The sequence below is a fragment of the Chinchilla lanigera genome, unplaced genomic scaffold, assembly GCF_000276665.1.
Source record: "Chinchilla lanigera isolate Chin_1 unplaced genomic scaffold, ChiLan1.0 scaffold00007, whole genome shotgun sequence".
NCBI lineage: Eukaryota > Metazoa > Chordata > Mammalia > Rodentia > Chinchillidae > Chinchilla > Chinchilla lanigera.
In genome coordinates, this window is record NW_004955408.1 from 3,113,850 (window position 1) to 3,132,246 (window position 18,397).

General features: G+C 36.9%; 1 protein-coding gene across 2 annotated transcripts in view; it reads right to left on the reverse strand.

Moving 5' to 3' along the window:
* Nucleotides 1-3,408: 3,408 nt before the first annotated feature.
* Fnip1 (folliculin interacting protein 1) overlaps nucleotides 3,409-18,397 on the reverse strand; it is a 120,966-nt gene continuing 105,977 nt past the window's right edge. For both annotated transcript variants that reach the window (XM_005376082.2, XM_005376081.2), the window contains 3 exons: nucleotides 14,192-14,389; nucleotides 8,435-8,550; nucleotides 3,409-6,503 (listed from right to left, as the gene is read on the reverse strand). In XM_005376082.2, the coding sequence (XP_005376139.1) occupies nucleotides 6,425-6,503; nucleotides 8,435-8,550; nucleotides 14,192-14,389 (393 nt within the window). In that variant the 3' untranslated portion in view covers nucleotides 3,409-6,424. The remainder of the gene's footprint in view (nucleotides 6,504-8,434; nucleotides 8,551-14,191; nucleotides 14,390-18,397) is intronic.

Sequence of the window (18,397 nt, forward strand, 5' to 3'; positions counted from 1 at the left end):
CCAAATTTGAGGGAGAAAAGGTTTATTTAGCTCACAGTTTAAAGAGATTTGTCTGTAGTCAGATGGCTCCAAGGCAGGGTGGCATTGGCAGAGAGGCAGCAGTTATTGGTGGCTGGAGAGGTGGGAGAAAGCAAAAGCAACAGCAAAAGGGAGGAGCAAGCTTCTTTTCCATCCCTTATATTGTATTCAGGTTACCCACCCTAGGGCGGTTGTAGCACTCACACCCCCGATCCTAGCACTAGACAATGAACCAATCACAAACTCTAGATTCAGCTGCCTCTCCCTCCATGACTGAATGAGGCTTTGGGAGGAAACCCAGACACAAAATGTAACACATGGTTATGTCTTTTAAAAACAGGGTTAACACCTTTTTCTTTATACTACTACTTGATACCGTATTATGTAGGAGCTGTCCTCCAATGAAGGGGAACTATGTAAACTCCATGAGACTAAAAAAAATTCTTTTGTGTGTTATCCAAGGGCATACCCATGGCATCCAAACTTATGCCTGCCATAACTGGTGCTCAATAAATATTTGCTGAATTAATTGTTAGGGGATTTCACTGTCAGGGTGATAGACACTTGAAACTGGTTGTGGTGGTGTACACCTATAATCCCAACTACTTAAGAGGCTGAGAGAAGAGAATCACTTGGGCCCAGGAACTGCAGACCAGTCTGGGCAAAATAGTAAGACTTATCTCAAAACAAGCAAGTAAACTAGCTAACAAGTAAGCCAGAAATACACAGGGAGGAGGAGGAAGAGAGGGACAGATGCCTGCACAAATGTACGCACACAGTTGACTGCCTGCCAGTGGTGAAGAAAGATATCTGGCTAGATACCTGCTGCTTACACAAAACTGAATGCTCATTAACTGAATGAAGTCATTATCATATGATCATCTTTCCAGAATAATGCAAATAAGCAAAAATATAGGGGTAAATAGCCCTGGTTTTAATATCACCCAGAATGAAACAAATAATGGAGATTTGGAGTATGCTAAAGATCGAGTCACTACTAGTGGAAAAATAAAAGAGTACTTCCTATCCTGAATCTAGGTCAGTTATTATCACTGAATTAGATCCTAAGTCTAAGAATTAGTATTTGAAATGCTTTAGCAGTCCTAGGCCCTGGATTGGATCCCCAACACCAAGGGAAAAAAACGTGTGTATATACTCACACACACACATATGCATGTATTCCAGCTAGCCAGGTGTTTCTAATATACAACTAGGTTTGAAAACCACCCTGACTCAGGTTCTGGACTACTCTTGACCCATTTTAACTCCAGCCCCTACACCGTAGTAAAGGATATTAACTGGCAAGTATTGCACTGAATCTGTCTCAACAGAGTGCCACAAGTTTATTGAGGATATAGCAATACCTTACTTGTATTTCCACATTTCATTAACAGAGACAATTTAAGAAAATAATATCCCTTTATTAATAACATGAATCTGAGCACTAAGGTGAATAAAAAGACATGTTTTTACATTGTCCTTGTGAAGACTCATTTGGAAGGAAGCTCAAGGCTCTTCAACTTAATTTTCTCCCTAGAATAAAAATATAGATTTATCTGCAGGAGTTCTTATCAGACAGTATTATCCCAGAGAGAGGTGTCTGCAATCTCATGAAGGGATTATTCTAGGTTCATGCATTCAGCAGAAGAAAAGTCCTGGTTTCTGAGGCAGTGGTAGTACTTTGAACACATGCTTTAAGACCAAATGCCCCACCAGAGTTCTAACAAATAACGGTTGGAAATTTGTTTTGAACTGCTTATGTTTTAGGGAATTCTCAAATAATTTTTTTGTTGTACTTGGAGTCAAACTCAGGACCTTGCACTTGCCAGGCAGATGCTTGTGCCACTGAACTGTATCCTCAGCCCCTTCTCAAATAATCTTAAATCTAGAGCAAAGATGCTATCTTAAGATACTTTTCTGGTAGCTGGGACAAAAACCCTGACATACCCATAAGTTAGAGGAGGGAAGGTTTATTTCAGCTCATAGTTTGTAGAGGTTTTAGTCTATCGCCAACTGGCTCCAAGGCAGGGTGGCAAGGTGGCAGAGTAAAGGGGCATCAGAAAGGAGAACAGCCCATGGCAGAGCACGAAGGAGGCCACAAGCAACAAGTCTGCCTTCTTTCTGTCCAGGCTACAAGACTTTTGGGTGGTGCCACCCAAACCCAGGGTAGGGCTTCCTATTACCCACCCCCAGAACTGTTAAACCAATCACTGGACTAACTTAGAGATCACACACCCTTAACTCAAGTTCACATACCCCGGACCCCAGTCAGTTCCAAAAAGCCCTGCCTATGAGCACATGACGCTTTGAGCAGACATTTAGATACAAGCTGTAAGAGATAGCTAAGCCCATAGTCTGCATTACTGAGCAGTGATAGGAAGTACCATATCTGTATCTATCTATCTATCTATCTATCTATCTATCTATCTATCTATCTATCTATCTATCTATCCCCTTCACTCTTCATCTATTTGCCTAAGCCTTTCCTACACCGAGATACAATTTTCCAGCCCCTACCCTAGTGGAACTATAGTTCAGATTTGTCTCACTTGCTACCCTGCATCTTTCACACTGTCAAAGACTAATGAAGAAATCTTGGATATCTTTACATCCTTCATCTCAGCTAGCTGGGAAATCACTCTAGTCTTGAGATGGACTATATAGGAAAGACTGTATCCCCTCAGATAATCATGTTACATTTTCTGTACCTTAGTTTCTCATGTTGTTTGAACAAAGTATTGTGCCTGTATCTTGTACTCTCAATAACTATGAAGACAACAATATGCAGTTATTAATTATTCTAAGTGTCCTACTAACCTGTTTTGAAATGGTTTCATTGCTAAATTGAAAATTCCTTTAAAAATGCAAACTGAACCCAAGCAATTAAAATCTAGACAAGCTACTTAAAACCATTAAAAACATTGTACCTAATACAAATGACTGTAGTCTTTATAATTAAACAGAAAATTGTTGACTGGTTTAGGTTCTGATCCTGGTTTGCTGGTTGATTTGCACATGACTGAGCCAGTGTGTCCTCTTATGCTAGAGTCAGCTCTTCCATTCATCCTTAGTGTCTGCTAGGTAGCAGTAACTCAGCCTCCAGTGGGCTTCCTGGGAAGCTGCTTTCCCCAGGCTTAGTTGGGCAGTTACTCCTGAAGGTAGGTCTAGACCAGAAGCTTCTTGGAGTACCTGTTTTCATATATTACAAGTTAACATTTTTACATTTAACTAAAAAGAGTAAGTGCACTGTTTTAAAGGAGAAATTGTCAAATATCTGGAAAGGAATCATTAGTTGAAGAGCTGCGTACACATGTAAACCTTGAGAAATTTTGCAACATTTCTGAGGTTGTTTTCAGAAGAGAAAAAAGATAAAAATAGCAATGACTAGTATTATTTTTATGTTTTTATTCATAAGAATATATGTTACAAATTCTCCCATGATATGTGAGAGCCACTGGGAAAAGGATGGACAGATTACCTAATAACAGTAGCAGCCAAAAAGTTATTAAGCACTTGGGGTTTGCTAGCAGTAAGCTAAATTCTTTTGTTGGTTGGTTCATTTTTGTTTTGTTGAGACACCATCTCACTATGTAGTGCAGTCTGGCCTTGAACTCTCCTTGATCTTCCTGCCTCAGCCTAAATTAAATTCTTGACAGTCATTATTTTACTCAATTCTCACAACCCTAGCAAGCAAATTCTGCCTGTATGGACAGGTCTCATGCCCGAAATGCCAACTTGGGACTAGAATCCGGTGGTCTTATTAACATATGAAAGAAAAACCAAGGTCATGTATCAAATTGACGTGTGTTTATTGCACAAATTTCCCCTAGAACTGGGAGGTTATTATAGTACAGGTGTACATTTGAGAAATGTATTCAGAACAAAGAACAAATATGTACATTTTATATATCCACCATCTAAATAACTTAGAGAAAGCAAATATTCTTATATCTACTAGAAGTAGGCATTATGTAAAATCTGATTTTTTTCAAAGTAATCATCCTCAGTGTATGCCAACTGCAACAAAATGAAATCTGTGCTAGTAGGTTTATTGCACTTAATATTGCCAAACTTAATAAAATTAAGACATTAATAAATGCCAGGAAAAAAACCATTAGTACATATGCATGGAGAAATTAGTTTTAATTCTATAATATAAGAGATCCCTTTTTCATTTCCTGTTGCAACAGGTGTTTTGACATGTGATACTTGTACCATAAGAATTTGAAAAAATTATTGTGAACAGACCAAAACTTTTCATATTCATCATAATGACCATACTTTAATGGAGTAGTAGCAGCTCATTCCTTGGGCTTTGTGTAACAAAAGAGTGATTATGATGAAGGTAAGAGAAATTATAGAAAGAGTAAGAATTATAAAACTCAGGAATCCTATAAGGATTAATGATTCTTTAAGAAACTATATGTCTTTTCCATCTCAGCAAAGATTAGTTTTAAGAATAACAGTAGCATGAACCATTCACGTATTGAACATTTAGAATTATTAAAGAGTAATTTATTAGCTATTTCAAATAGGACTGAGAATAGTCTGATGATTAAGAAAACACCCAAACACAGTTATTATCTACCTGTTACATATTATTCTGAGCCACAATCCAAAAATAATATACAATGGCCCATACAGGAACTTTTCTAGATTCTGAATTCTGCCAAAGAGATAAATTTGTTGAATTCCAAAAAAGACAACAGAAAATTTCGTTCATGAATGGAATAAGAAAATTAAATTAAGAAAATCTGCCCATAAACACTCTTTGGCAGCAAGTCATCCATGGGAGACTCAGGCACTAACTACAACCAGCTAAGAGGATATGGGCCAAGTAAATATCCAGTACACTCATTTCAGATTTACATTCCAGGGAAACCTCTTTTCTCTTTCTATTTGATTTGAATAAACACAAAGAGCAAAGCAAAATATGACCCAAAGCTCTAAATTCAAAGTCAAAGACTAAACAAAACAGAGAAATCATCCATCAATTAACGAAAAATTAAATAACAAGAGTGGATGAGTTATTTAGTAAATATTTATAGTGACTAAGTGGTTTTTTTAAGCTAATCAAATATGATGAAAATAAATGAAAGCAGGAATCTTCTAGCATTACATGTATCTTAGGCCAGATAATCAAAGGAAAAACTATAATGCAGTATTTCAAGTAAACTGAGGTAGTAGAGCATATTGAAAACTTTATCTACCCATCTTTTTATTTACATTACTTACAGGAGTTTGGTTCCTTATTAGCCTTTCTTACAAGCAACATTCTACACTATATACAAAGACAATAACAATTGAAAAGTCTGAAAAAAATCAGCTTCTGGAAGGGAAGAGCTCTTATAGAAAGGAGAACAATTTTAAGAGTTATGAGTTCTATTAGTGTAAACTGAATATTATTAAGCAATAAACAAATGTTTTGCTCCTGTGGGTTCCAGAAGGGCTGATATGGAAAACAAGGGCCTTGGCTACCTGAGCACTTTTAAAGAAAATATTATTTTTGCCAATGCTTTGGTGCAACTTTTAACCCTAAGTTTCATTTATTAAACTCATTTATTGAATATGTAAATATTAACATTTATAAGAATTAGTTCACACTTACAAAACAAACAGTATAAAGTAGTATTCTTATTTTTGGAGTCTACATTCCTCAGCCTTAAAAAAAGATTGGCTTTGTGTGTATTTTAGGATGTGTGAAACAGAAGACTCACCAGAAAGTAATAGAGTTCAATATTGTGTACAATTAATACCAGTTGAAAATGTTTTTTAAAAAGGCAAGTTTCCCAGTCTTATATTTCTACTTCTGCTTTTAAAAAAATAGATACATATGTACACTTGGGTGGTAACATAACACACATTGTCACTCACGATTCTCAGTTTGTTGTAATTAATGGACTGTTCAAAATACTTCTGAGAAATAACCAGCAATTAGCTGTTTTGAATTGCAAAACAAGATAATAAAGTTTTACAGGTATCTGTAACTTAGAAATAAAGAATTAAAAATTTAATGAAATGACTACTTCTGAGCCATTTAATCATGAGACATCTCTTGGTATTTATGAGTTGTGACATTATATGAAATGCCTTACTATTATTCATTTTGTAGAAATTTCTGTAGTTTTATTCTTTGTAGAATTTTATACTTTGGCTTTTTCAAATGCCCTCACCCCAAGTTGCTTATTCTGCTTTAGTTTCACATGGTTAAAAGTCGACCACCACCCAGGAGTCCAGTTAAAAAGAAAAGCCATCAACATACACAGAATACGCAATGTGATACAGGATACCCAGGAGGTGGATTCATTCAGATGGAAGTCTAACAGGGGAAAAACATCTCCATAAATGCATATTGCACCGTCTTCATTTCTATTTATCTTGCCACCAAAATTAACCTTTAGATGTGTTACAGGAGTATCTGAGCAACATATGGAGAGTGAGTGCTTGCTACAGCAGCCAGAAGGGGAAGATCACTGGATTCAATCCTGAAACAAAGAAAACTTAGTTCAGCTTTCGTACTCAGATTAATTCTACAAGCAGTGACTACCACCTATACTGTCACTATAGCCAGTAGCTAAGGTGTCAGCCTGGCCAAAAGGTAGGAGTTGAAGATAACAAAGGTCAGAAATTTTTCAGAAAGTAGAACCCAAAACCACAGACTTAAAAGAAAGGAATGCCTCCTTTAAACTCAAGAGTAACAAAAATCATGAATGCAGGAAAGTATCTCATTCACTTGTTGATGGACCATATGTTAGGCAAGGCAAAAGGTGCTATATTACAGTAGTACCTTGGTACTGGTTAATTGGCTCTAGGAGTCAGGTCGAGTACCAAATAAACTGTTTTGATTGGAAAGGGTAGCAAGTCATGAAATAACACTGGCAAGTTCAAGTTTGTACATTAAGTAGCCAACAAACTATAAGTACCAGGACAAAATATTTGCATTAAAATGTGTCAAGTACAAAATTCAATGAGTTTCAAAGCAGTTAAGTACCAACATATGATTGTACCATCTAGTTTAATAATAAAATGATAGTGTATATGCAGATTGCTTTGGCTAAAAATGTTTCTACAGTATGACATCCTACCACAAATAATTTATGGAAAAAAATGGCCAATGAACACAGCAAAAGTTTCTTAGACTAAGTCCTAGTTAGAATAATCTGAATAAAATCAAATGTTACTTTTTAGCTAGAAGCTTTCAAAGATTTTAAAAGACTGGTAATAGTAGCTTGTGGGAATTTATATATTGGTGATGGAAGAGATGGCATTCAGAATCAACTATTAAAATACTTATCAACATCTATTTAAAATTTAACATGCATGCCCTTTCACTAAAAATTGTACTTCCAGGAATTTATCCTACAAAGATCATAGATTCTATTCATTCTAGCATTATTTTTAGAAGAAATGGAAACTCAAAATATATAATGGGCTAGGCGTGGTGGTACACCTATATATCCCAGTTACTCAGGAGGCTGAGGCAGGAAGACGGGAAGTTCAAGGTCAGGCTTGGCAACTTAGCAAGACTTTGTCTCAAAATAAAAATTTAAGAAAGGAAAAAACATCTCAGGATATAGCTCAGTAGAGCACTTATCATGTGCAAGACCATGGGTTTAACACCCAGCGTCACATACAAAAAAAAGAGCTGAGCGACATAAAAATTCTATTTTAATTCTTCCAATTAGTATTTCAAGACATGGCTCATACATGCACAAAACAGTCAGGGAATAGGAAAAGTGATCATTGATTACATGAAATAGGGTTATACTTTGCCCTCCATCAACTTCCTGTTCTACTTCTGGCTAGTGTTTTGAATAACTGTTTTCTTCCAAAAGAAGCTGGGTGTGATAGTACATATCTGCAATCCTAGCACTCAGGAAGCTGGGGCACAAGGATTGCTGCAAGTTGGGAGGCCAGCCTGGACTACATAATGAAACCCTGTGTCAAAAAACAAAAACAAAAAATAATAGCAGAGTAGACACAGATATAATATACAATTAATGCTGAGGAGTATTAGTAAGATGCAGATAAAGTACTACCACACAGAGAGTGCTGTTACTTCAGTCAGCTCATCTGAAAGGCAAGGCAGATACTTGGAATAATGAGTTTACGACACATTTAATAAATAATGAATGAGTATTTTTTTTACTTTTTGAAAGATAAAAATGTAGATTTTTAATTCATCCAGACTAACTCATTGCATACTATATGCAATGGCACAAGAGATGCCTTTCAGACCACTGAATAACAGTAAGAAATGTGCCTTTGTATGGTACAGAGTAACCAAAATTTTGAGTGCCTAGCTTTTATTGGGAAAAGATACTTAAAAAGGAGAAAGGGCAATTCTAAGGAACACACTTTTCCTAGAGATAGAATGATGGGAAAGCAAAGCCAAAAAAAGAAACCATGAACATACCCAAGAACCACTCCCAGCTCCTTGACATGAACACGCATCTGGCCCCTCAGATACTCAGACAGCATTTTGCTCTTGAAGTACAGCTCCTGTAACCGATCTTCAAGGTGCATTACACACTGCAGTTAGGAAAGAACCAAGATCAAAAAATGGGTTTCAATTTTCATAGTGGTGCCAAATTTTAAAGGATTGTGTTTTTGACAATATATTTAGTTATTCCAACATGAACTAAAATTTGGAGCACATTAAATATGTGGTTTTAGATAAAGTAAGAATGTCAATTTGTTTCTGGCTCATATCAAAGATCAGCTTCTACTTTTTAAAAACTATAGTAAAATATACATTAAAATTTACCATTTTAACCTTTCTTTACTTTTTCTTAAAGGGCTTTTGCATTTCCCCCCAGCCCCTTTTTTATTTTTATTTTGAGACAATGTCTTGCTATGTCTTTAAACTGGGGTTGAATTTTTCATCGTCCCGCCTCTGCCTCCCAGACTGAGATTACAGGCATGTACCACTAAATCCAGAACACTTTAACCATCTGAAATTGAACAGTTCAGTGGCATTAAGTACATTCAAAATGTTGTGCAATTATCTCCAATGATCATTTCCAAAGCTTTTAAAAAATGTTTCTACTCCAAATTTGATACATGTAATATTTATTTATTTGCTCAAATGTATTTACATTAGGCAAGACTATACAGTATTCTCCTGTGGAGAGTAAAAAACAGGTTGTAGTAGTTCATAGCCAGTATCATGAAAAAGTAAACATAAAATAATTAAAACATGTATGTTTGGTTTATGGTCAACTAATTTGCTCAATCTTACTAAAATAGGTGATTTTTCACATGAACTGATCCTGTTTGCAGGTGTTAAAACACTAAACTCTTCCAGAGAGTATTCCTTTCCAATGAAAGTCACTTAAAAGCTCTTAATATAAACTCATCTTATGACTGTTAAAACACAACTGAATAGAGTGCTTAGCTTACTTATTGTTTTATGGTGTGTTTTTTCCATAATGCTTGCTTAGGCTGAAAATGGTCTAAGAATGAAACAATAAAATGGTAACTTCAAAATATGCACATATATACATACATGAAATTATACTGCAGTTTACCGTATTACTTTAAAACTCTGTGGCGTCAATAGCATTCACAATGTTGTGTAACCTTCATCATTACCCACTTGCAGAAATTTTTCTCATCCAAAACCTAATTCTGAACGCATTAAACAATAACTCATTCCTTTCTTCCCCATCCACTAGTCACTAGTAATCATCATTATTCTATTTTTTTTCTGTATGAATTGACTGTTTCTTATACAAATGAGATTATATAATATTTGTGTTTTTATGCCTGATTTATTGCACTTAGGATATTTCTGAGGTCAGTCCAGGTTGTACCCTGTATTTTATTCATTTTTATGGCTGTATATTGCACTCTATGCATTATACGACATTTTATTTACCCATTCATTTGCTAATAAAAACAGGTTATTGAATTTCTAACTTTTGACTATTGTGAATAATTCTACTATGAACATTAGCACATAATTACCTGTTCCAGTCTTTTGTTTTTTGAGACAAGGTCTTGCTATATATTCCAGGGTGTCCTTGAACTCACTCTGTAGCTCAGGCTGGCCTCAAACTTGCATGATCCTCCTGCCTCAGCCTGCTGAGTGCTGGGATTACAGGTGTGTGCAACTAGGCCCACCCTGTTTCAGTCTTAACTATAAATATAGAAGCAAAATTCCTAATATGATCTGGTACTATAGACTATGTTAACCCTTTTGAGGAAATACCAAACTGTCACCCACATTACCCTCATTGTTTCATATTCCTATCAGCAATGCACAAGGGTTCTCATTTGTCCACTCCCTGCAGACAAAACTACCTGTTAAATAAAACTCAAAACTATTTATTTTGAATTACAGTTATCCTACGAATAATCTTTACCAGAGCCACTCATCACAGTGAGCATGAAATAGCATCTTACTGTGGTTTTATTTGCATTTCTCCAATGATTAATGATGTTGGATATATTTTGATGTGCTTATTGGCCAACAATGTATTTTCTTTGGTATAAAGTCTATTCAAGTGCTTTGCCCATTTTAAAATTCTATTGATTGTAGTTCTTCGCATGCAGTTATGCATCACTTACAACAGGAACATGTGCTATGAGAATCTTAAGTGATTTCATACTTGCACAGTACAGGGCAGTGGCGGCAAACCTATGGCATGTGAGCCACAGCGGGCATGCAGAGCTCTATGCCAGCACGCAAGCCAAGTTGCCCCAGCAGTTGAACATCAGGTAACAGTTGTTTTATCTAAACTACAACCTCAGTATTCAGGATTAACTATAACGTTGGCACTCTGTAATAAATAAGTTGGTTTTGGGTTGCAGTTTGGGTACCTGGTCTCTAAAAGGTTCATCATCACTGATATAGGTCAAACACTGGATATGGCCTTTGGATGCCATATCAAAGAGTAAGTACACATAAGGCTGCTAGCAGCATAGCACTGTTTTACATTGAACTTTTTAAATCAAGGAATACGCTTTAAAATAATGATACTGGCCAGGTGTGGTGGCACACGCCTGTAATACCAGCACTCAGGAGGAGCACCATGAGTTCAAGGTCAACCTGGGCTACACAGTGAGTTCAAGGCCACTGTGAACTACACACTAAGACTTGTCTAAAAAAAAAAATGATAAAAAGTACAATAAATACACAAGTCAGTAACATAGTCATTTATTCTCAGCAGCATGTATAACTATATATATTGTATGTGCTATACTTTCATCTAATTGGTAGTGCAACTTTTATTTGTATCAATATTACTATAAATGTGAGTAAAGCCCTGTACTACGAATTTTTAAGATGGCTACAGCACTAGGCAATAGAAATTTTCCAGCTTCAGTATAATCTAGAGACCCAAACACATATGTCAATCCACCATTCATTAAAATATTATCTGCAAGCACAAGTGTATTCTAATTATCAATCTCTTTCCAGACATACAATTTACAAATCTTTTCCTCTATTCTCTGTATTGTTTTTTTACTTTGTTGACAATAAAAATTTTTATTTATTTATTTACTTATTGGTCTTTTTGAGACAGGGTCTCACTGCACTTCAGGCTGGTCTTGAACTCACTTTGCAGCCTAGGCTGGTTTCAAACTCGCAACAATCCTTTTGCCTCAGCCTCCCAAGTGCTGGGATTACAGGCATGCGCCACCACACCTGGCAAGTTTTTAATTTTGAAGAAGTCCAATTTACCTGTTTTTTGCTTTTGGTACCTAGGCTTTGGGTGTTATATTTAATAAATCATTTTCATTAAAATTGTCAAGCTGGGTGTGGTGGCACATGCCTGTAATCCCAGTACTCGGGAGGCTGAGGCAAGAGGATTGTTGTGAGTTCAAGACCAGCCTGGGCTACAGAGTGAGCTCAAGGCCGGCCTGAACTACATAGCAAGACCCTGTCTCAAAAAGATAAAACAATAAAAACAAATAAATAAACAAAATAAAACTGTCAAGAAGACTACCTTCCTCTATCCTTCTTGCAAAAGAAAGACTATCTTTCTTGCAAAAGTTTTATACATTAGCCTTAAGTCTGGTTCTTTGACCCATTTTGAGTTCATTTTTATATACACAATTATTTTCACATGGATGTGTAGTTTTCCTAACATCTTTTGTTAAAAACTACTCTCCTTTCTCTGTTGAATGGTCTTGGTACCCCACATAAAGTCAGTTGACCTTATATATGAGAGTTTCTTTTGTGGCTCTCTATTCTATTTCACACCTTACCCTGACCTGTACTGGGGACTGAACCTGGGGTCCTCACACCCTGAGCTATATTCCCAGGCCTTTCTTTTATTTTTTACCTTGACACAGGGTCTTGCTAAGTTGCCCTAAACGGGGATGGAAATTGCAATTGGGTATGTGAGACCCTCTGCTTTGTGTCTCCTTTTGAAGACTATTTGGGTTTCTGAGCTCCTTTGAAATTCTGTGTGATTTTTTTTTTGGTACTGGGAATAGGACCTTGGGCTTGCCAGGCAGGCACGATGCTGCTGAGCTATATCCCCAGCCCAGATTTCTGTATGAATTTTAAGGTGGATCATTCTGTTTATGAAAAAAGAATGTAATTGGGATACTGACACAGAATGCATTCAGTCTGCACCCTGGATAGTAATTTCATCTGAACAATATTGTCTTTCAATCCATGAACATGGTATGTGCTTCCACATATGTTTTCCTTTAATTTCTTCTAGCAATGTTTTGGAGTTTTTAGTTTATAAGTCATTTACCTCCCTGGCTAAATTTATATATAATTAGTTTAATTCTCTGTTTTTCTGTTTTATTTGCAGCACTAGAGATGGAACCCAGGGACTTTACACTGAGCAACATCCCTCTCCCCTTTTCTTTTTTTCCTTATCCTTCCCCTCTTCTTTCTTTGAGACAGGGTCTTGCTGAGTCATTAAACTGCTCAGGTTGGGATCCAACTTGTGATCCTTCTGCCTCAGTCTCTCAGAGTGCTGGGATTACAGGTGTGTACCACAACACCCTGCTTTTCTAAGTAATTTATTCTTTTTTATGCTAATGCTTTTTTTTTTTTTTTTTTGTACTGGGAATTGAACTCAAGACCTTGCTGTTGCCAGACAGGCGCTGTGCCACTGAGCTATATCCCCGGCCCTCTTTTTTATGTCATCGTAAGTGGAAATGTTTCCTTACATTTGGTGGGGGGATTGTGCACTGCTTATATATAGGAATACAACTTACTTTTCTAGGTCTCACATCTTACAAATTGGCTTAATTTATATATTAGCTCTAGCAGCTTTTGTGGAATCTATGTTTTCTATATGTAAGATCGTATCATCTGCAAACAGATAATCTTTTATCTGTCCAATTTTGAAGTCATTTGTTTCTCTTCGTAGCCTAATTCCCCTGACCAGGACTTCAAATACTATGCTAAATAGAAGTGGTCTTGTTCTTTATCTTGGGGGAAAGCTTTCAATCTTTCACCATTCAGTATGATGTTAGCTATGGGCCTGTCATAGATATACTTTATTATGTCGACTTGCAGAGTTTTAAAACTATGCTATTTTATAATTCTAAGAGAAAAGAACCCTCAAAGTTGAAATGATGTCATTTAGAAGACATCAGTATTAAAAAACGGATCATCTAAACTCTTGACGGGATAGTGAGGGTTTAGAGCACGCTGGTATTCTACATGAAGTTTAGAAATGCTGCAGGACCGTATTACAAATGGTCAAAAATCCTGGGTGCTGAAAACAGAGTATATAGATATGTACATGCTCCTTTCAGTCTTAGCTCAGTGGGCCATAATACCAAGACACAATGGCTTCAAAAACAGAGATTTATTTTCTCAGAGTTCTGGAAGCTAGAAGTTCAAGATCAAGGTGCAAATACTGTGGGATTCTAAGGCTCTCTTCCTGCCAGGTGGATAGGCCCATTCGTGTTGTGTCCTCAAAGGGTGGAGACAGAACCGTTCTCACTCTCTGTTCCTTATTAGGCCGAAGTCCTATCATGCAGGGCCCACCTTTAAGACCTAATCTAATCTTCAGTGCCTCCCCCAAATCTCAGCTCCAAATGTTGTCACAGTAGGGACTAAAGATGCACAGTTCACAACACGTTCTTTCAAAGAAAAATGATGAAGCTAACAGCATTATTCTATACACATATATAGCAGGCACTGATCACCTATCAGAATGCTCAAAATAATTTAAACCTTACATGTACTTACAAAATTTGGAGACAAGTTATGCTTATAAAGCTGAAGAGTGGAATGAAGCAGGTTGGAAACAAGACTGGACACCAATACTTCCTTTCCCAATTTATTATCTGTTACTCGTCTCTGGCTGCTGGCCACTTGGACAGTCCATTTATCCATATCAGCTATAATACAGACAGCTTCTGCTATTGGTTCATCTAAAACTGGATGCTAGAAAGAAAAGAATTCAATTTGTAACTAAGTTTTTAAAGACAATACACAGGGAATGAGGCAACCAAGAGTAAACAAAAGCAGAAAAAAGATATTAAGGGCTAGTGATGTAGCTCAGTGTTAGAATACTTGCCTGGGTTTGATCTCAGCATCACCAGACCCCCTTGCACACCTCAAAAAAACCAACATATTAAGTCCTACAGCTCCTCCTATAGGACTTAAATGAAAACTTAAGAGCAGACAACCTGAGATATGTTACAGAAATCATCATAGGTAGACTTTATATTCATATTACCAAAACTCTGTTCTTCAATATAGAACACTCTCCCTCAAGTCTGGATTATTCATTCATTTTACAAATAGTACTGAGTGTAATTATGTGCCAAGCAACTGGAATAAAATATTTATTTATATTTCAAGAGTTAAATAAGACAAAGTGTGTCCATGCAAACTAGTCAAGGGTAAGAGTCTGTACTATCAGGCATTCATATGTCTCAGCATCAGTAGGGCTATCTCTTAATGACATGAAGTATCTTATATATGCCCTAGATTTTTCTATTTTGCCCACAAATGTATTTAGAATTTTGTATACAGCACTTAAAAGGGAAAATCAACACGTACTAACACGCCTCTTTGATACATATTGTTAAATAAAAAACAAGTTACTATACATACAAACACAACTATATCCCAGTTGTGTTTCTAAAAATTCTGATTGGTTAGGCGTGGTGGCACACACCTGTAATCCCAGCACTCGAGAGGCTGAGGCAGGAGGATCACTGCAAGTTCAAAGTCAGCCTGGTCTACACAGTGACTTCAAGGCTAGTCTGGACTACATCACAAGACCCTGCCTAAAAAAAAAAAAATCAGATTGACGAGTAAATGAAAATATACAGAAATAGGAATGGAAGTACACACGGTGTTGCATGCCTGTAATTCCAGCACTCTGAGAAGCTGAAGCAGAAGGATTTCAAATTTAAGCTCAGCCTCAGCAACTTGGCGAGACCCTGTCTCAAAATTTAAAGCATTAAAAAACACTGGGAGCTGGGTTTGGTGGTGCATGCCTGTAATCCCAGCACTTGGGAGGCTGAGGCAGGAGGATTATTGCAAGTTAGAGGCCAGCCTGGTCTACAAAGTGAGTTCAAAGCTAGCCTGAACTGCATAGCGAAACCCTGTCTCAAAGACAAAAATTTTAAAAATATCAAAAATAAAAATAAAAAAATTTTTAAGACTGGGAATATAGCTCAATGTGAAGGCTCTGATTTCAATCTACTGCCCAGAGGCGGAGGAGGAGGACGGGGGGTAGAGAGGGAGAGAGAAAGAAAAAGAAAGAGAAAGAAAGAAAGAAAGAAAGAAAGAAAGAAAGAAAAGAAAAGAAAGAAAGAAATACTTAAAATCAAGCTCTTTACCACAGACAAAAAATGTTAGTAATATTGAAAGTATAAAAAGAGGGCTTCCAGGTTTTATTTTGTGTACCTTGGTATTATTTGAATTTTTATCACAGGCATGATACTCTTGTAACTTTAAACATTTAAGGCATAGTGAAAAAATAGAATTTTAACTCACATGTAACTGACAAAAAGGCCACAAGGCACATGTCTGTGCTCTGTATAGTTTACACAAAAGATAAAAACTGACAAGTATAGATTCTGGCTATCAGGGAGAGAGAGTGGTCCTACAATGCTCAGCACTTCAGTATCTTTCTGTATTTGCAAAGGTAAGGCTTTCTTGCCAAATGGAATTAATACCAAAAATGAGAGTAAAACTACAATTTTAAAAACTCAAGACTCCCATGGCCTTTCTCTCTCAATTTTACTGTCACTGAAATTAGACAGGTGTGGTATCAGTTTGCTTCTTGTTACGCCTATGTTTGGGATCTTCAAAGGACATCTTTATGCCAGTTAATCACAGCTCAGAACAAAGCCCTTTCCTAGACAGAACACAGTGGAGGTCAAAGTCTTTGAAGGAGATCAAAAAGCAAAACCTGTTATTCAATGAAATAAAACAGAAACATGAATGACAGATGAGGCCGGACCCAAGCCCTGGGGAAGCAGAAGAAGGGAATACTGTACTGGGATTCATATGAGGGAGTTTCAGAGTGGAAGGGACGCTGCAGTGTGGGTAGGGTTACTGGCAAAACCCAGAAGAGTATGGGCTCTTCTGTAGAAGGGAGTATTGTGAGGAGACTCAAAGACAGTAAATTCAAGCGGCTACATTTGTGAGAAATGGGGAAGAACAGCAGTAAGCCTGAAAAGAAACACTATGATTTCCCACAGCGCCCTGAACTTCATGTTTGTATTTTGTAAAATAGGATTAAAATATTTTAATTCATCTCTTCCCTAAACTTCTAAGAGTATAAGCCTTCAAATATTCCCTCCTCTCTTATGAATACTGCTGTATCTCCACACTGCTATAAACCCTGATTTTTCAATTGCCCGCTAGGCATATTAAAACACAGCCTTAGAAATTACACACTTTAAATCAAGATAGTCCAAATCAACGTCAGTGTTTTCTCTCAATTTGGGCCAGTTTTATTCAATTATCTTTTTTTTAAAAAAGAGAGAGAGAGAACTCCAATACTGTGGAGGGATCAGGTCCTAGGGACACTGCAAATGGCATTTCAAATTAGTTTTTTGGACAGGTATCCAAACGGGTGCACACATATATGCGCACACATATTTCTAACTTTAAATAAACTCGCCAATAACTTCACATCCAGGAATCTAACCTAAAGAAATAATCTTAACTTCATAGAACATTGCAACTGCATCATGTGTTATTTATTAACAACAAAAGCCAGAAAAAGCTCTTTAAAAAATTAAGTATGGCCAGGCATGATGGTGCACACCTGTAACCCTAGCACTCAGGAGGCTGAAGCAGGAGGATTGCTGCAAGTTCAAGGCCAGCCCTGGCTACAAAGTGAGTTCAGGGCCAGCTTGAACTGCATAATGAAACCCTACCTCAAAGAGACAAAAAAAGAAAAAGAAAAAGTTAAACAACTGGTGGTGGTGTATACGTATCACCTCAACACTCTGGGAGACTGAGGAAGATTCCAAATTTGAAACTAACATGGAGAAGAGTCTGTATTACAGAAGAGCCCACACTCTTCTGGGTTTTGCCAGTAACCCTACCCACACTGCAGCGTCCCTTCCACTGTGAAACTCCCTCATATGAATCCCAGGACAGTATTCCCTTCTTCTGCTTCCCCAGGGCTTGGGTCCGGCCTCATCTGTCATTCATGTTTCTGTTTTATTTCACTGAGTAACAGGTTTTGCTTTTGATCTTCAAAGATCTCAGCAATTTAGTGAGACCCTCATCATAAAGTAAAATAAGATAAAATAAAATAGGCTGCTATATAGTTCAGTGTGAAAGCCTTAAGTTCAACTCCCAGCACTCAGTGAGGGGGGAGTTAATTAGCTGCGTATGGTAACCTGTACCTCTAGTACAAACTATCTGGGGTCTATAAAACCCAGGAGATTCAGGCCAGCCAGAAAAACATCACCTGACCCCATCTCAAATAAAGTTTAACAGTAGAACAATGACCATGACAAAATCATGGATAAACAATAAACATTAAAAATGTTTATAAAATATATTAATAATACATAGAAACGTGTATTCAGATATGTATGCATATATTCTATAAATATAAGGCTACATTTATACATATATGGTATGTATATACATAGACATACAGAATGATACCAAGTATGTACAAGGTACTATGTGCCTAACATACGCAAAACATCACACAGTACTAATCTGATATGTAGACATTATTGTCATTTTCATTATGCAAGAGAAACAGATGCTTTATTAAATTCAATACAGTGGTGCCCTGGTTCACAGACTTGATTGTTTCAATGATTCTGGTCACAAACCAAATTGGATAAGAACCAAATAAAAGCCAGGTGTGGAGGTGTACACCTATAATCCCAGTACTCGGGAGGCTGAGGCAGGATGATCACTGCAAGTTTGAGATCAACCTGGGCTACAAGGTGAGCTCAA